The 25303-nt window shown below is 39.9% G+C and overlaps 2 protein-coding genes and 1 long non-coding RNA gene across 3 annotated transcripts; 2 read left to right on the top strand and 1 right to left on the bottom strand.

Moving 5' to 3' along the window:
* The first annotated feature begins 7639 nt into the window (after positions 1-7639).
* Positions 7640-11408, top strand: amh (anti-Mullerian hormone). The gene is given in 7 exon segments (XM_074635831.1): positions 7640-7977; positions 8351-8614; positions 8696-8865; positions 8973-9084; positions 9737-9837; positions 9840-10335; positions 10451-11408. Coding segments are annotated over 7 exon segments (1662 nt in total). The 5' UTR covers positions 7640-7865; the 3' UTR covers positions 10858-11408.
* Positions 11404-15467, bottom strand: LOC141767995 (uncharacterized). Its single transcript, XR_012593977.1, has 6 exons — positions 15453-15467; positions 13186-13331; positions 12879-12964; positions 12668-12802; positions 11793-11869; positions 11404-11591 (listed from the first exon to the last, which is right to left on the bottom strand). It is a non-coding gene; the product is annotated as an uncharacterized LOC141767995 (long non-coding RNA).
* Positions 15468-15591: 124 nt separating this feature from the next.
* Positions 15592-24755, top strand: oaz1a (ornithine decarboxylase antizyme 1a). The gene is given in 6 exon segments (XM_074635838.1): positions 15592-15710; positions 20069-20135; positions 20137-20223; positions 22237-22412; positions 22763-22848; positions 24114-24755. Coding segments are annotated over 6 exon segments (666 nt in total). The 3' UTR covers positions 24245-24755.
* Positions 24756-25303: the final 548 nt, after the last annotated feature.

Below are 25303 nucleotides of genomic sequence, written 5' to 3'. Positions count from 1 at the left end.
GTGATTATACACTAAAGAAAACATTAATATTATATTCCATTTCTGCAAATCGATCCCATTAAATGCTGCTCACTGTTCCTTTTAAGGAAGGGGGATCATTTAGGAGGATTTACAGTATATGCAGAAATCAAATATCGTTAGCTTAGAATGAGCCGTTTGTATCTACATAGGGAGCAGGTCCTCTTCACGGAGTCCAGCATGTTGCTACAGTAGCCCAGAACGGATGAGATTATTATCTATGTTAAGGCTGTCACAATATCAGATTTTCACTACTCACTATATTCCCGATATTGTCGCGATATCTCTGGAAAATTTGAGGGAAAAAAATTATATCAATCAAATTCATCTTTAACTTTGTTTATTGTGTGTTTTGTCTCATTTTTGGCAAATTAATTACACTCAAAGTACGAGTGTAGGGAGGTGGGAAAAGAGTCTGTAACAATAACTACAAAAAAGTAGAACAGAAAGAAATGATTTAAAGGATCAGTGTGTAACGTTTAGTGGGAATCATATTAGCAAAAACCTTTACCTGAAGGCCACCGTAGTTCTCCGACGCGCTTGTGAAACTGCGGTAACGTGAGCCTCAGAGTGCAAAACCATGGTACCGCCAGCCGCCGTGTGACTTCCGTTGCTCCTAAAGTAGTGTTATTATGGTAAGGATGGCCTCTGTGAGTGGGCGGAGGGGTACTCAGTTGTTTGCAATCTGCAAACACATCACAAGATGACGCCAAATCCTACACTCTGTCCCTTTAAAACCAAAAACAAATTGTAAAATGATGTTCTGGCTGCCCCCTCTTTGGCACTAAAAAAAACTAGCATGTCCTTTCTTTGCTTCTAACTGGAGCAAAACCAGTTAAGTTGACACTATGAGTGATGACAAATAATTCTGTTCCTTGTCTAATATCAGATATTTAACATATCAGTGAAATTTTCTTTGTTAACTTCAAAAATGCGTTTTATTTGAGTGTTTTGTAATCAGGCGTATTTAACTTTAATTCTCTGAATGAATGAACTGAAGAATATGGAAGAACATAAATGTATGTTTTAAAGTCTGAACAACAATGTTATGATTTCATCCTGATGTGAAAATATGGTGAATTAGCAACATTTCAACGGGTGCCAATAACGCTGAGCCGAGTACATTTTCATTTTAAAAAAAAGACCCCATGAAATTCATCTAATGAGATGGTGCTATGTCGACAATGTCAGCCACTTTCTGTATTTATTAACATTTTCTTCCTCAGTCAATTTGGTAAAATCACACTACTATGTGGGAACGCAGCCGAAATACTCTTACAGCAGGAATTTTTAACTCTTCTTAAGCTATTCGTATTTATCTCTGCTGTTGGGAAATGCAGGTTTAAGTAAATGTTTAGGACATAAAATGTGGACACACGTACAGTATGTGGAATTACACTGCATATTCTAGTTGATACAAACACACACTTGTGCATGCAAATCCTCAAACACTGAGACAACCATAACCACAACAAACTACTGGACTCTCTTCACACCTTTTTGTTTGCTTTTTGTTTTTTTTAATTGTGTAATTATTATTTTTTGTAAACAATGTTTGTACTGTGAATGTGATTCATTCTCCGACTGTATAGTTGTGTATAATTTAGATTATTATATTTATGCTGTCAGTCTCTCCATTTGCCTTGTTTTTCCTCTTTCTTTTTTCTTTTTTTTTGTTTAAATCCTGAAATGTGTTGACATTGTAGAATGCAATAGTGTGTGTGTACTTGACTCACAGTCTGAAAACAATGGTGCTAAAATTTGGACTGTACCTGATCTTATTTATTCTGTAGTGAAAACATCAAAAAAACAAATCGAATACTTGGTGCTGTACACAGGGACATTTGTTAAGCCATTTTCTGGCTTTTCCTTTTCTCGTATTTAATATGCTATTCGTCTGGTTCCTTGAATGCCTCGTGTACAACAACTGTAGACGCCCACCTTTTCGATAAAACTACTCTACAACAGCTGGCTCAGAGTCTGGTAAACAGGTATCTGTTTGTTGCTCACGCTGCAGTTTTAAACATACGTCATCCCGATTTGCTCTCGGAAGCGAGCTGCTTATCTGTCAGTGAACAAGACGCACTGTTTTTGTACATAAGTTTTCGTTTTCCACCATAAACAGAAAGGTATATAAAATATGTATCTATATACAGTCTATATATAAGTATATATATATAAGTGAATAGAGGTGTTTCGTCGCTGGCATTGTGACCTTTAAACTCAACCTGTTAAACAGGAGGCTTGAAGCCAAGGAGAGTGAAGCTTTGCCACCACAGGACCTTAACAGATGGCGCCGAACAACACGTGGCGTCGCAGCAGCACCTGATAGAACTAGAAACTCAAAAAAAAAAGCTGTGTGTGTATTTAACAAACAACGGTGCTGTGGCTCGAACACAACTAGATTCATCACTTCTATCAGATGTTTTTTTGTATTTTACCGACCCAGATTCTGCAGGAAAAATGGTGCTTTCTGTTTCCAAACAATGGGAATTTAGATCTTAAAAATCTTCACTGGTGCATACAAAACTACGTGTCAACCTCTTATACACACACACATACACACACTGTCTTTAGATGTCTTACTGTCAAGGCCCTACCTTGTAATGTGAGCATATTGTGTCATTGCAAAGACATGTAAAACTCTTGTGTTAGGATGTATGTACGCAGTGAGAGCTTCCTTTTTTCTCTGATAGTGGGAATAAGCTCAGTTTGTGTGCTTTCCCCCTCCCCCCACGTGCCGGTGCATATCTAAGGGAAGATTATAGACTAATAATCAAAGCTTTATTGTAAACTCCTGTCCTGTGTGCACTCACAAAATGTGTTTCTCACCTGCAAGTGTTCCAAGTGAGAAGAAGCAAAGTCATTTTAGAGCATAATTATAGTCCGTTTGTTACCAGCACTGAGGTCTTTTTGTAATTATTGTTGATGCTGTTTTGATTTTCTTATTCTTGGTGTTTGATACAATTGCAGTTACATGTTATGCTTTTAATGGTGTCTTCAGATTCCTGTCGGTTTTTAATACTACTAGTCAGACAGACAGCACGGTGCTCTCCTTCACTTAAAACGAGGAAATTGCAGCTATTGATAAATACTACTCTCCTCCTGTTGTGCTGCGGGGTTTTATGGTTTAATAATCTTCAACGCGAGCTTGCCCGGCGGCTTTTTCTGGCGGTCCAGTTTAACCTGCGAAAAATTTCTCTAACCTGGAGGGGCGGCGTGGTGTATGTGCAAGTGAGAATAGTTTGTGGGGAAAAAAAAAAAATCATGATCATTACAGATTTTATAGCTACTTATATATATAATCAGTCAAAGGGATGAGGTGCTGTTATTCAAGTCCTTTGGTATAAGAGCGTGATTTGAATTAAAGCTTCTATGCAGTTCTCCGGCACGCTCCATTCTGGTATATTATTGATAATCTGTGAGAGCTTTTGCAGTCGAAGCTGTTTACTCTAAATCCTGCCAAAGGTCTTTAACTCAGGAACTTCCCAGATGGCTTGAAATGATGTAAACAATTTTCTTATTCACCATCTTGTGGCATGATCAAGTCCCTTTCTAACCCAACTCAGGACCAGGACTTCCCCTAAGTTAGCGTATTTCGAGATAAAATTCTAAAAAATCTCATCAGATTCATTCTCAATTGTCGCATACATCCAGGGTCTCCAGTTAAATCCAGCTTTATGAAGCTTTACGAGTCGGTCTGATCTCCGGAAGCTGTGAAATGGCTACGACTTTTCAGCATCTTCCTCATCTCACAAATGCCTCGGTCTAGATTTGCGTCTCTCCAAGAAGGAGGTTCACTGTGCTTTTGTTTGGGATTCTACCCATTATGTGGGGGGAGTGAACACACAGGACACACGTAACCTACAGTATGTTTACATACTGATCTCTGATTGGTGCAGCCAGGGCAGGTTTGAGGTGCAATAACGGCAAACCTACTTTCCAAAAGGCCCTGGGTTTTCATGACTTGTTACTGTTCGGTGTTGGTGCTTTTATCCTAAGATGTTATAATGAAACAAATGGAATTCATGTTTTTTTTTTTCTTGCGTTTTATGATATTAATAAAATGTTTCATATAATATTTGAATTAATTTTGTTGTGTGTAGTGGCATTTATGTCTGATCTGATTCTTTTATTTCCCCTCATAGAAAATTGCTGAAGTATAAGCATTAGCATTTTTTACAACATTTTGAAATCTGTCAATCGGAGGAAGCAAAAAGACAGAACATCTCTTACATGATCATCATAATAAGCATTAATCTGTATATTCAAAACAGCGTTGTGTTTTAAAGAGGATCTATTAGGCTAATTTTCAGGTGCATACTTGTATTTTGGGTTTCTTCTAGAACATGTTTTTTTGCTTTAAAGGGACTGTTTGTAACTTTCAGAAATGCTTCTTAACAGCGACACCTGCGGCCGTGAAATCAACGAAAGTCAGCGTCGGCTCGCGCTTGCTCGCTCTCAATATACCTGATAATAATAATAATAATCATTTGTTTTACCAATCCTTTATTTCAATGTTAACATTTGTACATATTTCCTTTTTGCATTCGTGCAAAAAACTGGACAGTTTGTTACAACCCGGCTCAAAGGTTGCAACAAAAATGGGAGACCAGACGAGTTTAAAAATAGTAACAGGCATTTATTTAACAAACTAACAATAAATAACTAAATAAACGTGGAAAGTCAGTAATCAGTGATGTAGGCATGTGTGGGTGTGTGAAAATGTCTCCCGCAAACAAAACCAAAACAGGTGTGCCAGCCAAGGAAGAGAACTCAAAACAGTGAGGCGACACAAGTCAGCTAAAACCACAATATCACTCTATATTTCAGCTGCTTGGCAGTAATGTTAGCTGACCAGACGAAGGTCTCTCCATGAACATGATTTAGATCTGATCTTAGTGTTGGCTTTTCCTGCCTAAGTGCAGGCTGAAGCAGCGGGGCTCTGCAGCGTGTCTCCCTGCTCTCTCCGCCCGCAGCCGGAGAGAGCAGAGGAGATACCGGCACCCAGTCGGTAACGAGAAGACAACGTAAATCTCTGCAGAGCTCCGTCACTTCACAAGACACGGAAAACCTCTGTTGGTCTGGAGGAGCTGCAGCAGTTATTTCTGCACAAACGTCCCCTGTACATTCACTAGATATTCTCAGAGCTAAACTAACTCTTCAGCAGTGTGGAGTGAACGCGCGTTCACGTCTAGAGGTGGAGCGAGTACGCGAGAACGCGCGCTGTCTGAGTGAAGGCGAGCAGGCAGAGGAGGAGGGTACAGCGGCTACACGCGAACGCGCATATGCGAGCGCGCATGTGTGCCGACCCGCTACATTTATACGCTTACAAAGTTACAAACAGTCCCTTTAATGTTCAAAAAAACACTTCTTTTCACCCTCTGTTTGAAATGCTATTTGAGCAGAGTGATGCAAGATGCCCTGAAGGGGTTTATTTCACAACAATGACCGGCTCGCTGTACATTACCCCTTACGTGTGACTTTGTGACATCACCACGTTATGGAAGAAAAAGGAAAAAGCACAAAACCATAATAGATCCTCTTTAACTATCTATAATTCAATTCAATATGCTTTATTGGCATGAATATAACAAGGACAGTATTGCCAAATTGTCAATAATGAGATTATAAAGAAAAAAAACATTTCACAAATTGTTTTTGATGCTGCATTTTGGCTTTCTTTTTTTTTTTCTACAAATAGCCAGACGTCCCATTAACATAATTCAGAGAAATGTGCACTTGTTTTATGCCAAAATGCCTATAATAACTCAGAGAATGTCTCCCAACAAGCCCATACGGTGAAGGTTTTCACTTGGACTCATATATCAGTCCAGTCACACAGCAGTTTGTTTGTGGTCAATGTTTGTTGATTTGTGTACATAGACACAAATTTCACATTTTTTGGGTGGGGGGGTGGTCAGCACGAAATCAGTTTGTATGTAATCCACGTAACTGTGAACCAGAAAGTATGAAGAGCGGCAAACGCCGCTTAGGGAGGAGGTCGGGGTGGTTGGGTGGGTCTGGATTTTCGCCCAGGAGACCGATGTTCGTGTCCTGTGTGAAACCAGAGTCGATTTATTTGTAATGTAACTTCCGTAATTAAGTTACGCCACTTCTGGTGTTATTTTAACCTAAACCTAAGTAGTTTTATTTTGAAAAGACTGGAGTGGAAAGCCAAGGAAAATGCATTAAAAATCCGTTGTTGAAAGTCATCCTGAATGTCACGGGAAAAAAAGGGAAAATCATTTGTGACTATTTCACAAACTGCCGTGAGACTGTGTTGCATATATGACAATAGTTGTCACTCAAAAGACTGTTTGATGGGGTCCAACATTTGTGGCCCGCGGTATGTAGATGACACCTCCAAAGTTCTTTACTAAATTCTCAGAATCTCAGATAAAATGAGTGTTTGAGTTGCACCAGATTATGTTTTTTATTGAAATGCTGTTGAATGCAAGCCCTGCTTCCCACAGTATAGAAACGCAGAAACAACCTCACATTGCTGTCTGCAAGAACATCCGGATGATGTACCTGCCAAGAAATGTTCCAACAATACCGTGTTGGTAACATGTTGCAGCCGTCAGAGAATAATGAACCGTTCTTGTCATTCCTCACTGAAGATTTGTGATGTACAAGAATGAGCCTTGGCGTTATCTCTTGGGATACACGGCTACTAAACAGCACCGAGACCTTGACTGTCTGCAAAACAAGACTGCAGCTGTGAGAGGCTCTTTGAAGGGAATCGGATCTCATGTCTACGCTCCTTTCTGGGAGCTGGACTCGGATCACTGTTTTTCCCCTGAGAGCAGATAAAATGTACACATTCATTAGGATAACTTGTTCATTCATTCAGCTCTATCATCACACTCCCAATGATGCTGGACACGTGGGGCGGCTGTGGCTCCAGCGCGTTCTCATTCCCCTGGGCGTCAAATACTGACGCTTTGTCACGGCTGTCGGCGTTTGATACGGTATGAGACGCACCGGGCTTTCCATTAACTACAATGTAAACCCATCCACACTCAGGGACAGTGCAGGGCACAGTAACTTCCTGAAGCCTTCAGTGGTTAACTGGCGTCCTCACAGTGACAACAAGACTTCAGAAAGTTACTGCGTCCAGCAAAGAAATAGTCTGGTTTATTACTCCACGTAAAACCACAACTCGTTGTTGCGGTTCCAGTCATCACTGAAGATTTTGGTCAGATTGTATGGTGCCTTCAAATGGGGTTGTGTTTACCGTGTTCACGAGAAGAGTCCATATGAACGCCCCCCTCTTGTTGTATTCACGACCTCAAGTGGACAGTTTCAGAAAGCTCTGAGTTTATGACTTGTTTGTTGACGTCAGAAATGGCGGAGGCCTTGGAAGTTAATTTTTCGGTGCATAATAAGTTAATATATTGTTTTTCTATATTTAACTTATAAATCTTTGCCATATAACCATGAAGGATTAAAACACCTCTCATCTCTTTTGTTTTGGTTCTAAGAAGTGCACTATATAACCTCCCTAGATGTATGTCCTCATCACCCCCATCGGTCTAGACAGGGAGGCTCAGTGTGTGTCCAAACCAACAAAACTGCCTTTTATTTTTCCTTCTCTTGCATCATCTAACTTTAACCTGCTTTCTTTAGGTAAAAAAAAAAGAACACATTTCTGTGCAGCAAATAACTCAAATAGAATCCACAGTCTCATCAAGGACACCCGGTATTCCTACTTTGGCAGCGTGTTTCTCAGTTAGTGAGAAGGGAAGGTGGGAGGGTAACTCCCTTCCTCGGGAGCTTGATCCATTCAAAACAAGCGACTGAGAGAGGTCTGACCACACAGGCACACGCACAGACAGTGAAGTATGTTGTTTTTGGACGTCTTCTGCTGCGGATCGTTGATGCTCTGCTGCACCAGGATCTGTGTGGCCCTGCAGGACTCACAGCTGATGCCGGCCCACGACCCCTCAGTGACAGGTCAGACTCTGCACAAATGAAACCTCTGAACATTTCATGCATTCATATTCATGCAATTCTATATGCAAAGCCTTTATTTTATGTTGTTTTGCTCTTTTGTATCTGGTCAATGAGTGTCTTTTGGATTGCATGTGGTTCCTGCTTCAAGCTTTCCCTTACCAAAATGAATTGTTTTGATATGAATTTACTTCAATTCATCAAGTTTTTGGATTATCCGTTGACCATAGAGGCATGCAAGAACAACACATTTTGTTATTTTTTTTAATCATCACAAATCATCAAGTCAAATAGCAAAATAAATAAGTCTCTTTATGTACTACATAAATCATTTTATTTAAATTATTTAAATTTGTTGTTTTTGTTTTAAATGCAGAGCACACCTTCCCACCAACAGAGACCTCATCAGCCTCCACAGTCTCTCGTCACGGCCCTCAACATGCTCCGTGCTTTGTGGAGGACATATTCGCAGCGTTGCGTGAAGCTGTTGGGAGCGACGGCGAGCTCACAAACCGCAGTTTGACTCAGTTTGGAATCTGCACCGTGCCCGGCAGCTCATCAGCCTCAGTCTTATCACAGCTCGCTAAAGAAACAAGCAGAAACCAGAGGAGTGGACTGGAGGTTCTGCATCCAACTGGAGGTATCAGTGCTCTCTGATTGCAATACATTATTGTTTGATTGTTTGTTTTTATCTTACAGTATGTCTTGTTTTCTCCATCAGTGCTCCTGACAGAGGAAGATGATGGAGGAACGCTTATGTTGACCTTTGACCTCCCACAGTCGCCTTTGCTCAAGCTGAAGCCTGTGCTGCTCTTGGTGTTTGAAAGCCCCCTCACGGGAGGAGACATGGACGTCACTTTCACTAGTCAGTCGCTGCATCCCAACACACAGGTAAAGAAAGGCCTTGTGTTGAATAATGCATGAATGAAAAGATCCTAAATCTGTTTATATGATTTCATCGCTGATATTACTTGTTTTTCTGTTGTTGTCTTTTCTAGACTGTGTGCATCTCAGGAGAAACGCACTACATAATGCTGACAGGAAAAGCATCAGAGGGCGACGTTCACCAGAAATGGAGGATTTCTGTTGAGACAACAAACCCTGATATGAGTAAGATTTGACACGAGTAAGATTTACAGCGCCGCCGCTATGCACACATGCATCACATGCTGTGATTAGGGCACCAAGTGCCAGAGGGCCATAACTCTGCCGTTTGCCACTGAGGTGTGGCGGACCTCACGGTAAAGACAGCTCTACTTTGGAGCAATATTTACCCCCTTTCCCAATAAGCTAGCATGACATGTTTGGCATCAACGGATTCATCGCAACCTCAAGCTTTATATGATACAACTGTACGTCCACCTGAAACCCGCAACAGCCTTCAAAAGACAGTAATGTTAATGCCAGTCAGATGATCCACCATCATTTTCAGAGGGTTAAAAGTAGTAAACCAAGAACTGAGGAGGAGAATAATTTCAATTTCAAGATCATGGTGATCAATGAGACAGGCAGAGTCTTATTAAAATATAACCTATGGTTCTATTTTTCACTTTTAGATGGTTAAATTATGTTAGAAATAGGCCTACCAGAAGGCTGCAGTTTATTTTTTGGGCCTTTTCAAACATGACAATGTCATTTAAAAGATATATATCAGCTGTAACTGGTGCATTCTGGTCAGATTTGACCAAATAGGTCAGGGCCGACAATGAAGATAGAATTTCTTGTTTCGTGTGCACTCTCCTCACATTTCCTCTCTTTGCAGACCAAAACCTAAAAGACATCCTTGTTGGCGGAAAATCAGGAAGTAACATCAGCATGATTCCACTTCTGCTTTTCTCTGGAGGAACAGGAACTGAAATAAGGTGGTCTTGGCTTTCATGTTCCCTATTGAAATATAACTACTGACTATTGTGGTGTTCAGCAGCATTTTATTTACTCTCTTTCTCAGACATACACCCCCGGCCTCTTCACAGACCTCCTTCCTCTGTGAGCTGAAGCGGTTCCTGGGTGACGTCCTGCCTCAGGACCGCCCCGAGTCCCCTCGGCTCCAGCTGGACTCCTTACAGTCCCTTCCTCCCCTCACACTCGGCTTATCCTCCAGCGACACCCTGCTGGCAGGACTCATGAACTCCTCTTCCCCCACCATCTTCTCCTTCTCTAGCCGGGGCTCCATGTTTCAGATGCATCGTGGAGAACTGGCTTTGTCTCCTACACTGCTGGAGGAGCTCAAGCAGAGGATGGAGCAGACTTGGATGCAGGTAATGGAGGTATTACGGGAAGAGGAGGTGGGTCACATAGCCACGGAGAGGCTGGGAAGGCTCAAAGAACTCAGTGCGTTTCCGAAGACGGGACCGGCAGCAGGTGATGTGTACAAGGAAACTCCTCCAGCAGTTGTTTGCATTATAAATCAGCCCATCTGACATAAATTTAGATTTCTATTCCCACTTTTTAACTGATACTTGTGTTACCTCTACAGGAGAGAGCCAGTACCGTGCGTTTCTTCTTCTGAAGGCCCTGCAGACGGTGGCCCGCGTGTACGAGGTGCAGAGAGGACTGCGGGCCACCAGATCTGGCCCCATCACCTCGTTGAGGGGCAACATATGTGGGCTGAAGAGCCTCAGCGTGTCCCTAGAAAAACGCCTCGGGCTCCCAAACACTGTCAACATCAACAACTGCCACGGTTCTTGTGCTTTCCCCATGACCAACGCCAACAACCACGCCGTCTTGCTCAACTTCCACATTGAGAGCGAGAGCGTGGACGAGCGGGCGCCATGTTGCGTGCCCGTGGCCTACGAAGCCCTGGAGGTGGTGGACTTGAACGAACACGGGACTTACCTCTCTATTAAACCAGACGTGGTGGCGAGGGAGTGCGGATGCCGCTAAAGCTGTTTTCTTCCTGGCGTGTAGTTGTGACACAAAAGATGTTTTACATATTTAACTGACCATAGCGTGTTTGACACTTTTAAGTGTCACGTACTTGTTACTTGTCATTTATTTATTCAAACAGTAGTTAATGCACTGGTAGAAAAGACTTTCACATAAATAGACAATGTAGTATTTGCAGTATTCTCACACAAGTTTATATAAACCAAGCAAGTCAAATATGAGTATCATCATCTTGCTCTGTAAATATTAAAATTTTCATTACCTAAGAAGTTAATTGAATAAAAAGCCATTGTTTAATCAGGACAAACCTCTTTTCATCCATAAGACCACTTTTTGTGCTTTAATTAAAATTCCAGTATTCATTGAAATATTGTTCTAAAATTGTTAATAACTTGATGACTGATTATCAGATTGTGTTACAATGTGGTGGTAAATGACATTTCAATTAGTGATATAATAGTGAATAGTGGTCCTGTTCTCTACAATACAACGACAAAAGTGGATTAATAAAATGTAACATTATTTTATTAAATGCAAAGCATATTGAAGACTGTTTGTGTTCTTTATTCAGAAACCTGTGACAGTTGATGACATCTATTTCTTCTGTATACAAATCATACTTTAGGTTTGGGTTTCAGGATCGCTTTGTTGCCAATCGGCTTTTTTCTTCTTCTTATGGCTCCAACTTCTTCAGATCCCCACCACCACATGAAGTTGTCCCATAAGGAAATCTGGAGACAGACAAACACATATTATACAACCACATGAAAACAGAAAATATCTTTATAAATTCACATGCTTATTATACAGGTTTGGAAACACTATATTAGCTCCATTGATTTGTATCACACAAAAACCTATACAAAATCAACCTATAACCCTTTAAATGACTCAACATAGAAGTCAACTGCATTACAGAGATAAAACAATACCTGATATATTGAACCATCCTGGATACTTCCAATGAAAGACCTTATACCTGTCTCCTCAACAAATGAATCCACTGCTTCTAGAAAACAAAAAACATATAAAAGTCACTGAAGGCCTGCACAGAATGAGAATAATACAGTGAAGCAGCAGAAGTACAGTATCTACTAGGGCTGTCAATCGATTAAAATATTTGATTAATCGCACGATTGTCTATAGTTAATCGTGATTAATCACACAATTAATCGCACATTTTTTTATCTGTTCAAAATGTACCTCAAAGGGAGATTTGTCAAGTATTTAATACTCTTATCAACATGGGAGTGGGCAAATATGCTGCTTTATGCAAATGTATGCATATATTTATTACTGGAAATCAATAATTCAAACTCAAACTGCAGCCCAACAGGCAACAACAGCTGTCAGTGTGTCAGTGTTGCTGACTTGACTATGACTTGCCCCAAACTGCATGTGATTATCATAAAGTGGGCATGTCTGTAAAGGGGAGACTCATGGGTACCCATAGAACCCATTTTCAGTCACATATGTTGAGGTCAGAGGTCAAGGGACCCCTTTGAAAACGGCCATGCCAGTTTTTCCTCGCCAAAATTTAATGCAAGTTTTGAGCGTTATTTACCGACCTTATACCGATGGATTCCTCAGGTTTTCTAGTTTCATATGATACCAGTATCTTCACTTTAGCTTTAAGCCTACTGTAGCCTTTGAGCCTAATACAACCTCTGAAAGAACCATTGCTTTAATGCGTTAAAGAAATTAGAAATGAATGTTGACAGCCCTAGTATCTACATATAGCATGCATGTTGCATATTACTGCAATAATGCAGAAACAAACTGTCTGTGACATGATTACAATACTCACCATGCAGCTCACTGACCCCCGAGCTCACGAACAGTACGACCAGAGCCAGCACTATGCAACGGTTCATGGTGAATCCTTTCCATGGATTTGGAACATCACTCAAATTTTCGATGGACAGAATCCGGTCATAAGACACTATGGACAGACACAAACAAGTCACACGCTGTAGTTGCCCAGTTGGTTGTTTAGTGCGAACATATTAACGTCTTACTTGTGATGTTTTCAGATGTTCCAGCTCTGGCTCACTGAAGTCCTGTAGGTTTGAAGTTTAAATTTAAAGCTGGATCCAAAATGAAGCTGTAAGTTAAGGTGAGAAATTCAGTTTTTGTCATGCATAAACGTTTTTACAAAGTACAGTCTATGGGTCTGTATTGCTCTTTTATTTCTGTCCTGTGTGTCATAGACTAACATAGGACAGCTTAAAATAGGCACCTGCTGCTGGTTGAAAAAATATAAATATGATTTGAAGAGTTTAGTTTTATATGAACCTCTGAACAGGAAAAAAAGAAGAAACTTACCTGATCTGACCCTTCAGTTGTGTCTCATGAAGGTTAATGTGGTTGTGTTGATGGTGATTTCTGTTCTGCAGGCACCACAGACGGTGTTATACACACCGGGCACCATGCTCCTCTGCTCCTTGATTGACAGGCACAGATGAGAGGTGCTGAAAAAAAGGAAAATGACATTCATAGTGTGTACTGAGACTGTTTACCAGCATTTAGGCTTTAGGTGGACAAGTGTAACCAGCAGTAGCCTATACATTCCACTGATAGGCTGAAATAGTGAATGACTTTAGATGACATTAGTTACATAACTAATTTTGAGAAGAAATAACTTCACATTTTGCTATAAAGGTTGTTTCTTACAGTAGTTTATTCTCAGTCGGTAGTCCTTGTATGTTAAATGTGTTGGTAGGAGGAGGGTTAATGCACCAGTATTAATAATCTAATAATATTACATTTAGGTTGGATACTTTAAGTACATTTTTGTTAATCAATTATTATTATTTTTTATGGGCTGTCAAAGTTAATAACGCAAATATGTTTCAACGTCACTAATTTCTTTAACGCAATCAATATTTCGGAGGTTGTAGCGGGCTCAGTTTTAAAGCTATAGAGTGAAGATACTGGCATCATATGAAACTAGAAAACATAAGGTACCATTGGTATACTAGCATCATAATAGCTTGTCGTGAAGGAGGTCAAATAATGATCCAAACTTACGCTAAATTTTGGTGCGGAAAAACTGTCATGGCCATTTTCAAAGGGGTCCCTTGACCTCTGACCTCAAGATATGTGAATAAAAATGGGTTCTATGGGTACCCACGAGTCTCCCCTTTACAGACATGCCCACTTTATGATAATCACATGCAGTTTTGGGGAAAGTCATAGTTAAGTCAGCACACTGACACACTGACAGCTGTTGATGTTGCCTGTTGGGCTGCAGTTTGCCATGTTATGTTTTGAGCATATTTTTTATGCTAATTTAATACTTAAAGGTCCCAAATTATGCTCATTTTCAGGTTCATACTTGTATTTTGTGTTTCTACTAGAACATGTTTACATGCTGTAATGTAAAAAAAAAAAAAACTTTATTTTCCTCATACTGTCTGCCTGAATATGCCTGTATTCACCATCTGTCTGAAACGCTCCGTTTTAGTGAATTTCAACGGAATTGCAACGGAATTGCGTTGCTAGGCAACAGTTTGGGTCCATGTTTACTTCCTGTCAGCTGATGTTATTTACATACACTGCAACAGGAAATAAACTGGGACACATTTAGAATGTTGATGTTTAAAACCGTGTGATGGTCTAAATATCGTATATTTGTGACATCACAAATGGACAGAAATCCTACCGGCTTGTTTCAAACGCGCAATTTTTGGATACCAGCTGTGTGCATTTCTCTGTATATTGAGCGTTTTGAAATTTTAATAAGATTTATATCGCACTTAAACCTGCTTTATAATATAAAAGACATGAAAATCTCACTTTTTACAATATGGGACCTTTAATACTTAATATATACATATATTTGCATAAAGCAAGCATATTTGCCCACTCCCATGTTGATAAGAGTATTAAATACTTGACAAATCTCCCTTTAAGGTACATTTTGAACAGATATAAAATGTTTGATTATTTTACGATTAATCACGATTAACTATGGACAATCATGCGATTATCGATTTAATGGATTGACAGCCCTGGTAATTTTACATTGTTGTTTTAGTCCTACAGTAAGGTGAAGTAGCCCAGGGTTATTAAATTAAATATTTAAATATTCAGAGACACTAAGCTGAGGGAGAGAGGACCAGAGGACACTCCCCCTCTACAGTACTGCATATAATTATACGATATGATACAACGTTATTGTCAGTTTGCACTGAAATTCATTTTGCATCCATGCTCAGTTTGAGAAAAAGTACACATACAATAGACATACTGTTACCATAGACAGACAGAAAAGTAAGACCCATCAGACAAAAAAAACAAAAACACATCACAATTATTCATACATAACCCATTACAAAATGACCATCTGTCCTCTGGATTTACAGGTCTTTAGCAGCATATTAATTATTATTTAGCAACAAGATGGACTGATGGACAAAAGCCTGATCTTTAGCTTGATGCAGTTAAATGTAGGGCAGAAGTTGATATTCCCTATTTAAAACATGTAAGGGATCCTTTGATCCTTATCAAAATATACATTTGTTATCAATCCAGAATATAAATTCATTACTTATAATATAACTTAATCATAACACCAATTCCTTACTTACATATTTTATCTTAATCCTATCATAGGACAGAGGACACTCCTCCTCTCCAGCACTGCAGCCTGCTGGCTCTGAGCTCCAACACCAGGCTGAGAGACAGAGAGGACAGAGAGACAGAGCACCTGGCGAGGACGCTGGCCGGATGGTTAAATCTAACCTACAGACGATTTTGAATAGTCATTGTTTTGTTAGAGAAAAAGAGAGAAACTTATCCGAGATGCCTGTTATTGAGCAGACAAGTAACACACCTGAAACCGAAAGGTACGTTGTTTTTAACATTTAAAACCCAGCGGCCTAGCTAAGAGCTGAGAGCACTAATCCCTCTCTTGTTTACATAACAGATCTGTTTATTACACTTGTCATCTCCAGAAATGCATTTTATCTGACACCTTTTCATCCGAACTAATTCACCTTAAATGACAGAACTGTATCCAGATTGTATGACATTTGGTTTAATAAACAAATAGAGAATCATAACACAGCTGTTGATAATCATGCTCTAGCCAGCTAAGCTAAGCTAAGCTAAAATAAGCTAAGCTAAGCTAAGCTAATATAAGCTAAGCTAAGCTAATGCGACCTAAATACTGAGAAACTAGCTGGCTAGCTAACATTTAAGGTCGATAGCATTTTATTTTAGCTTCTTATATATCTCTTGGTTAAATACGTTGAATAATAAATGAAGAATTGGTAGCGTAGTTTTGAATGTCAGCATAAGGTAATAGCTAGCTGCTGTTAGCTGTAGTTAGCTGCATTAGCTAGCTGCTGTTAGCTGTAGTTAGCTAACTGCATTAGCTAACTGATAGCTACAGTTAGCTAACTGTAGCTATCAGTTAGCTAATGCAGTTAGCTACAGTTAGCTAACTGTAGCTAACTAGCTACTATTAGCTATCAGCTAGTGCTGAAGTTAGCTAACTGTAGCTAACAGTTAGCTAATGCAGTTAGCTAACTGTAGCTAACAGTTAGCTAATGCAGTTAGCTACAGTTAGCTACAGTTAGCTAATGCAGTTAGCTACAGTTAGCTAACTGTAGCTATCAGCTAGTGCTGCAGTTAGCTAACTGCAGCGCTAACTGTAGCTAACTGTAGCTAGCAGTTAGCTAATGCAGTTAGCTGCAGTTAGCTAACTGCAGCACTAGCTGATAGCTACAGTTAGCTAATGCAGCTAACTGTAGCTAGCTAACTGCTAGCTCCGTTATGTCACAGGATGTTTTCATGTTGTCGGCGTTGCAGTGAAAACCACCAGAGACAATAACGCCACAATATTAATGATTTTATATTTCACATTGAATGTATCTTGTAAGAAAACACGGTGCTTTAAATATGTTATGTAAAGTAAGCTTGTTGTTAACCAACGTCGCTGAATTGATCATTTGTGGCTTGTTTTTTTTAGATTAACCGATTTGGTTCACAACGAGGCAATCAGTCCAGATAGTTAATTGTTAATCAACATTTAAAACAACCTTTGCTATGTGCTATCTATGTTATATTAACCATTGGCTTGTTTTGCTGGTTCACTTCCAGTTGAATGTCGTGATTGAAGGGAAAATTGCAAACTAAAACACACAAAGGGGCTTTGACACCTTGAAGTATGCGTCATGATGTTAAACAACATGTGAGCGATTATCCTTTGGCTGTTGTCGTGTCCTCACAAGATTGATGTCGAGGCTGTTTGTCTCTCTGGTGTAGTGAGTGAAGGACTCATTGGAAATTTCCACTGCACTGCGAAGGGGGGTTGGTGGTGTTATGGGTTGTTTTGAGTCCAGTGATGACATATTGTACACAGAAGCTATTCCTTGTTCAATAGATATTGCTTTATAATTATTGTCAGACCGTTTACCCTGGGGGATCTTTTGGCATTTATAGCAACAACAACAACATAAATGCTGTTATTTAACACTCCATTGGAGATTGTGTACAATATGTTAAGAGAATTAAATGCATATTTCTGTGGCTTAAAGAGCAGCTGCCCCTAATTAAGCTGATTCACTCACAGCTACTGATCCTGTGGTCTACTTTGAGATGAGGATGCTGTAACAGCATGCTGTACATCTGAAGAAAAAATACCTCCCCATAGAGATGAGGGATCTTTTTACATAATATTCATACAAGGGCTGCACAATTAATTGAATTAAATCTTCAAATCACAGGATGAGAAGGAAGTCGCAATATTTGTTCAAGGTGAAATGTGTGTCAAAATACCATTTTAAATATAAATATTGTGCTGCTGCAGAGATGTCCTGGCCTACACATCATATTCTACAGACTTAAGAAATCATTTTTGTTTAGTACAGATCCTGCAAAAATCACACCATAATTATTTGTAATGTTTTTTTTATGAAAATGAGAATAATAATGTAAAAATGATCAAACCCTCTAATATCGCAAATCGTATTACAATTGCAATATAACTCAAAATAATCACAATTAGATATTTTTTCTAAATCGTGCAGCCTTAATTCATACATGACAAACATGCTCTTATGCAAGCAGAAGCTTGAGAGATTCGTCGCTCATGTGACCAGAGCAGCTGTCTTTGCAAAGACAACCCAGGGCGTGAATGAGTGTCGCTGCTTAATGGAGGCATGGGGATTTTAAAGAATGCTGTTAACTGAATGGAGACGTTGATAAAAATGCCTTATTCTGTGTCTTACTTTTAATGCAGGTGTGAACAAAAATCTGTTAAGTGCAACTCAAACATTTTTCATTGGTTGCACCTGTGTGTCTGATATTTAGCAGGTCTGTCTCTGTGTGTTTGTGTGAAACCTCGCACTGTACTCATCCTCGAGCAACATCACAACCTTAAAACATACCGGTAATTAAAAATGAAAAGAACTGTCGAGGAGAGCTGTATTTTCTTCAAGAAAAATGCTGCAGTGCCACGTTACACCTGTCCCCGATTGTGAAGGGCACAGCCCAGACCCCGCATCATTGGCGGAGGTAACCGCGAATCTTTCTGTCTCCACAGTCCCTAGTGAAAATGCTTAATCCTGATCAGAGGCGTCGCATTCATTTCACAAGTGGGGAGGGCAAAAAGTGTGTGTGAGACATTGTACATTTAATAACATGAGCTATTTTTTTTACTTTTGTTTTTACCTTGGTATCGAAAATCGTAGAATTTTACTGGTATCGACTACTTAATTTCAAATCATGATTATTTTAATCAGTATTGAGATACAGATTATTTATCACGATTATTAATTGATTTTAGGGATACATTTTTATAATATATAATATTTGTATTGCAGTTTCACATTAAATAAACAAACTGCTTTCACTTCCATGTTGTGCTACATTCCTGCTAATGCACATATAGTTGCATCAAAATAAGACTTAAAATAAGGTTCTTCACCTGAATTCAGGGTATTTTCGTTTTGACAGTCAAAATGAGTAATATATCCAGCAATACGCTTGATTTGATGTACAATGGAGTTCTCTGTGAGCAGAGCACGCATTTTAAACATCAAAATCGCAGTCGATTATGTTCATTGAATTGTGCGAAGCCAAAAACGTGATTAATATTCGATTAATTGTGCAGATCTATCTGGAGCCCTGTTTTATGTAAAGATGCTAATTGCCTGTTTTACATAATCTGATAATGAGATTTAGAGAGAATTTGTGTTAGTTTGCGGTCTCCAATGCCTTGCAAAGTCAGGCAGTTGGTTGGATATTGCATATTGACTTTGTTGGCCCGAGTTATGGGAGTGACAATGGTTCTCATTTGGTTTTCACACATCTGCCCCACATATAGCACAGCAGTGGCATTTGCGTAAGAGAGCATCTGTGAGTGTCAGAGCGTTCGCGTCGCTGTGGCAGCGCTGCTGCTGCTGCTGCTGCTAATGGCTTGTGTTCCCGATATGAGCTCTGAGAATAGACCTACCCGCAACACTGTTAATGTATGCAGCCGCCACATCGGGCATCTGCGCTTGTAAGCTGAGCAACTTCTATAGAGCACTTTGTCTGTTATGCTGTCTTAAAATGGCTGATCTCACTTGCTAAACTGTTTGTCAGTCGTAAACTGGAGCAATGCGGTTAGTGCTGCAGGGCTAAAGTAAGCTAATAGTTAGACAAACAGTGCCTGATCCTCTGGCAGTCTTCTTCCAGGAATCGAACAAGCTTAAAGTTACACCAGAAACCAAGCACACACACACGTTTTAGGAATTTGGACATCACTCTTCTTACAAGAACAATGAATTTAGGGAACATGTCAACAATTTGTCATTTTTGTGAGACGAAAACAAAATTTGCCTTGAGGGGTTGTAGTGAATATTTGACTGGACGTTGATAGAGTACATTTAAATAGGTCAGTGATGTGGTTGTGTAACATAAGCCACTCCTTCCTGTAATTTTATATGCACAAGTAAACAAATTATACAAACGTCTGTGCCTCAGATGGGAACAGTTACTGATTGAACTGTTTCCGCCACCAGCCTTGTTTTTTGTCTGTTAAGACTCACGTAAATTTAGCAACTGTTTTACTGCAATTTCAGAGATGAGACACTCAGCAGTGTAATGTGTGCTGAGCCCTCTGTTTATATAGGGAGGTTAGTTTGTGTTTGGTAGCAGAACCTCCAGTGAATACTTGACTCGTAATGGCTCCTACTGTGTGTGTGTTTGTTTCCAGTATCTCCAGTCCCAGGAGGTGCTCCCGCTGTTGCAGTAACCCGTGTCCGGGGCCTCTGTGGTGCTCCTGATGCCCCTCTCCCACCCCTGAAGATCCCAGGTGGGCGAGGGAATGACCAGCGGGATCGCAATCTTTCAGCTAAAATATTCTATTCTGTAAGTTGAACCAATTTTTTTTTTTTTTACAGCAATTTCACTTCTTCTCTCAGTAGGAGTGTGTATTTGATCAGCGGCAGGCGTGGATTTACCTTCGGCTAACAGTACAGAAAGAGTTTATCGACTGGGAGAGAGACAAACGCAAAGGCTGTTGTTTGCAATTCTGCACTATTGAATCTTATCACTCTTTGACCTCAGTAAAGCTAATGGTGTCATTGTTTTGTTGAGATGTTATACTGCTGCAGAGAATCGCAGGATATCTTTTTTTGTAATATCTGATTGTAACTGTAAGACTAAACGCATCATTTCCATCGTAATGGCCAGAGTGACAAATTGGCACATTACAAGACCGCTGATCAAAACATGTTTGATAATGAGCAAGATGTCCTCGATGAGGTTGGGATCTTTGGAATGCACTTAAAGGTGCAATGTGTAATATCTGGCCACATACTCTAAACAAATAGGGGTCAGCCTTTCACCTCTACTACTGGGTCAATACGATCAAGATTTACAGTAATCAGTTATGGAAAAAAACGCCAACTACTAACTAACAGCAGGGCAAGAATACGCAAAATTTGTCCAATCCTACATTGTGTTTACTGTGCCACTAACCGGGGGCTGTACGGTCCGTTTATGTTTGATAATTTTTTTATTGGATTAGATCCAAAATGGCAGAACCAAAAAAAGGACTTGTATTTTAGTTTTGTCCTCGCCACCACCAGACGACTACTTCGCCCGGAGGAAAGCGTACGGTAGCTCCGGGAGACAGACCTTCAGTTAGCGGAGCTGTAGTAACACAAATTCAACCAGCGCAAACCCCAGCTACTCCGACTATCTGCCTGATCAGCAAACTTTGTTGCAGCCGTTACACAGGTTAGACCTAGCTCTGACTCCCGCTGCTGCGGTTTGCACTGGCTGAATGCTAGTTGCTACAGCTAACTGAAGGGCTGTCTCCCGGAGCTGCTGCCCGCCCTCTTCCCGGCGAAGTGGTCTCCTGGTTTCTGCCACTTTGGATTTAATCCAATAAACAAATTATCAAAACGTACACAGACCCTGTACCTTCAATGTGATGAGCCCTCGGGGCTGCTCTACTTCTTCAGACTGGACGCTACGGTGACTCACTATCACCTCTCAAGGTACCAGTAAGGGATAGCGAGCCGGTCATTGTTGTAAAATAAACCCCGGCAGAGCGATGCGGCACCCTGACGCGGAGCAGAGAGGTCTTGCATCGCCCTGAAGGGGTTTATTTCACAACAATGACCCGCTAGCTGCACATTATCCCGCTTATTACACAGCTACTTGCTTAAGAAATCAATAATTTGACACAAAAACGGTCCACCATAGTCCGACATCAGAACTGCGCCCATAGCAACGGTCTGTTATACATAGCAACGGTCTGCTATGAAGAAATAACAGACCGTACAATGCTGTGATTGACCAATCAGAATCGAGTATTCAACAAAGGCATGTAATAAATGGTATTACAAGACAGGATGGGTCGGGGCTAGCTGGTTAGCATGCTGATGTCAGTAGATATCTCTGCAACACTATACATAGACGTCTTTGACATAACGTCCTCTTCATATGCAGTTGATAATGTTAGTTAAAATTCTGGCCAGATCTTACACATTGCACTTTTTTTAAATGTAGTGCAACAACTCTGTTTACCCAGAAACATGTTGTTGCCGCCTTGTGTGCTCTTGTCTTGCTCTTGCCCTAAAGCTCTCCTGTTAAAGACACGTAAACTGTGCCTGTGGCACTGAACATTTGCTTTTTACCTTTACTGCTTCACATGTTCACATGTTCAGGCATTTGGCGCAGCTGCAGTTGCCGTGGACAACTCTAACTTGTTTTTGTAACCATTATCATGAGTTCCTTTTCAATATTGAGTTAATTTGAGTAGTAAAAATCATAACTGCAGTTCTTTCTGCATTCTGCAATTGTAACTTTATTCTTGATGTCATCTGATATGAATGTATTTCTCTTGTCACACTTTCCCTCTCTGTCCTCCAGGATACTCAGTTGCTGGTTCTTGAGGAGCCTCCCCCTGCCAACGGCAGAGTGCGCTTCTTGCTCTTTGAGCCCCGTCGCTCTGAGGGCAAGCACTGTGTCTGGAGGGCGGCGCTGAAAGGAGGGAACCTTTATGTTGAAATCCCTCCTGGAGCTTTGCCCGAGGGCAGCAAAGACAGGTCAGTTTGTTTGCAATTAAAAGAAACATTTAAAGTTTGATTATTTTTATGATTGAAAGGCAACAAAAGGTAAAATATTGATTAATTTAAAAGAAAACGAATGAAACCATAGATTTTGCCAAAGTAAAAACAGACCCTTGTGTTTTTTAGCTTGTGTGGTAGATGAGCTGTTGTATCAAAATAAAACCTGTATGTAAATGTAAAAAATTTACCAAAAATGCAGATTTGATGCTGCGGTATGGTTTATAGAAATGTGCTTAGACCATCATGAATCATTATTTTCCTCTGAAATTCATTAACCTCCTTCCTATAACACATTAACTCTTTCTGTTTGCTTTGTTTCTCTCCAGTTTTGCTCTTCTGCTGGAATTTGCAGAAGAGCAGCTGCAGGTTGGTCACGTGTTCATCTGTTTTCACAAGAACCGTGATGATAGAGGTGAGAGTTTTAATATGTTTATTGAGTTTTCAATATTTTATAAAAATAAAATTATGTATGCTTACTTACACATATCCAGTATTATAATAGTATAAAGTAAAAGATGCATACATATTAATGAATGAAAATGAAAAAACAAAAACACCCAGGGGGGTTTTACAATAGATGCTTTTAAAATACCGTAATATTCAACATTTCTATTGCTCTAATTATCGTTCCCCAGCCTTGTTTTAATATGAGATAAATCCTTGTCCTAAAATGATTTATAAATGGGGCCTAGATACTTTAAAACCTTTTCGTGTTTGTCTTTGAGTGTATACGTAATTTTTTACAAAGGTAAACACAGAGACATTTCCATAAGCCACTGCCCAATACTTTACCATGTTAAGTCTATAGATTTTTTGGCTTAAAAAAGGCACATGTCTACAAACACCTGTTATCTGCATTTTATAATGTGTCCCTCTGGATAGATATCCTGCTCCGCCAAATGGTTTGTTACAAACAAACTGTTGTTTGTAAAGGGCAGGCACCTTCAAAAAATACACACATGGGTTATACTATGGGTTACACCAATGAATGTACCTTAAATGTAGATTTGTCAAGTATTTAATACTCAACATCCACATAGAAGTGGGCAAATATGATTTCTTTATGCAAATGTATGTATATATTTATTATTGGAAATCAATTAACAACATAAAACAATGAAAAATATTGTCCAGAAATCCTCACAGGTACTGCATTTAGCATACAAAATAAACAGTCATGCAAGTGCAACATACAAAAGCGCACAGTTTAAAAGGCACTAAACTCACCTGCTTTAAGCTCCATTTGTGCCCCTACCAAAACCTTGCTGTGGTATAAAGAGAATCTAATGATGCTGAAAACCTTCAAGACACTTTAGGATGTCTTGCTGACACCTGCCCCCTCAGTCACCACTGCACTGAATCAAAACAAGGTAGGCCAGGCAAGCCTAGGTGAGCCGGAAAACTAGTCACAGTTCGTTAAGTACACAATGAAAATGAGCCGATTTAGATTTCAACAAAAACAAGGATCAGTCCTAAAACCGGAGGGGCCGCTTGTATCCCCCCCTCGATATTGAAAGTATTAGATTGGTCCAGTCTGACAGGCAGCGTTCTGGCCCCCCAGGAAAAGTCCCGAGCTTCCCGTTGGCCAGCCCTCAACTGCAATATACTATATATGTACACCAGTTATTGGATCCAGGTCAGAAGATTGACATTGGTTTACATGTTGTGTCTCCTCAGCATCCCTACTACGTACATTCAGTTTCCTGGGCTTTGAGATTGTGAGACCGGGTCATCCCCTCGTCCCCTCCCGCCCCGACGCTTTCTTCATGGCTTACAGCATCGAGCGAGACTCCTCCGATGACGACTAAATGACGCTGAGCAGTTACAAATGTTTAAGTTCTTATTTCAATCCATGTCTACACAGCTTTATGATTTTCGGGGAAATGAATATAGTATCCAAGTTCAGTGTGGTTGAGGTTTCCTTTTCGTTTGTTTTACCGTCACCTACCACGTGCTGCGTTTCAATGATATTTGCACTAGGGTTAAGATGTTAATATACCAGGAATGTAGAGCAAGCGCCCGCGTACTATCCGGGCATTGTGTCCTCGCCACTGTATTACTCTCCATGACGTGTAGTGCTGACCTCCTATTCTCCCTTCCCTGATGAACACCCTGATGATCATCTCCACAGTGTAATATTTATGATCCATTTTAATTCATCCTACTGATGTTAGTAGAAATGTCTTCATAGTATCAGTTGATTCTCCTGAATTTTTTTTTTTTTTTTTTTTAATGTGTGCATGATTTTCATTTGTAGCTTTGATTCACTTGATAGAAATCTGCATGTTGTAACTACTAAATAAAAGTGCTCACCTAAGAGAGTCGAGTCTGTGGTGTTGTGAACTCATGCGGACATGACAGCCTGAAGGAGTTAAAGGAACTATAGGGTGTTGTTACCAACCCTTTCCCTTAAGAGACCCCTTTTTCTATCATTGAGTAAACTGACAACCCTGAATAAGTGACATATTTTATGGATATTTCATATTATATTCAATGCATAACAATACCAGTACAGAACAACTAATAAACTGTACATTTAACCCAAATAGTGAATGCAAGAAGTTTGTCAAAAACAAGCAATTTGACTGAATTTTGAGCAGCTTATTTTCTAAGATGAATTTTCCTATTATTTGTAGGAAATTTTAATACATTTCTCTGTAATTTTATAATTTTCTTTTAACAATCCTACCTCCTTAATAGGCTTGGACTCCGATGTGTTGTCTGACCACGTCTAAAGACAAAAAGTGTTCACACCTGGTCCAAATGGCCACACTTAGTAGTATCTTAGAAGCATCTTTCTGTCACATAGAGTCCCTCTGGCTGCATTCATTGTTTTAAACTAATTTTTAGTAGTAAAAAAAAAGCTT

The sequence above is a fragment of the Sebastes fasciatus genome, chromosome 5 (genome assembly GCF_043250625.1).
Source record: "Sebastes fasciatus isolate fSebFas1 chromosome 5, fSebFas1.pri, whole genome shotgun sequence".
Classification (NCBI taxonomy): Eukaryota; Metazoa; Chordata; class Actinopteri; order Perciformes; family Sebastidae; genus Sebastes; species Sebastes fasciatus.
The sequence above is the reverse complement of the archived record's forward strand: the minus strand, read 5'-3'. Positions and strand labels throughout refer to the sequence as shown.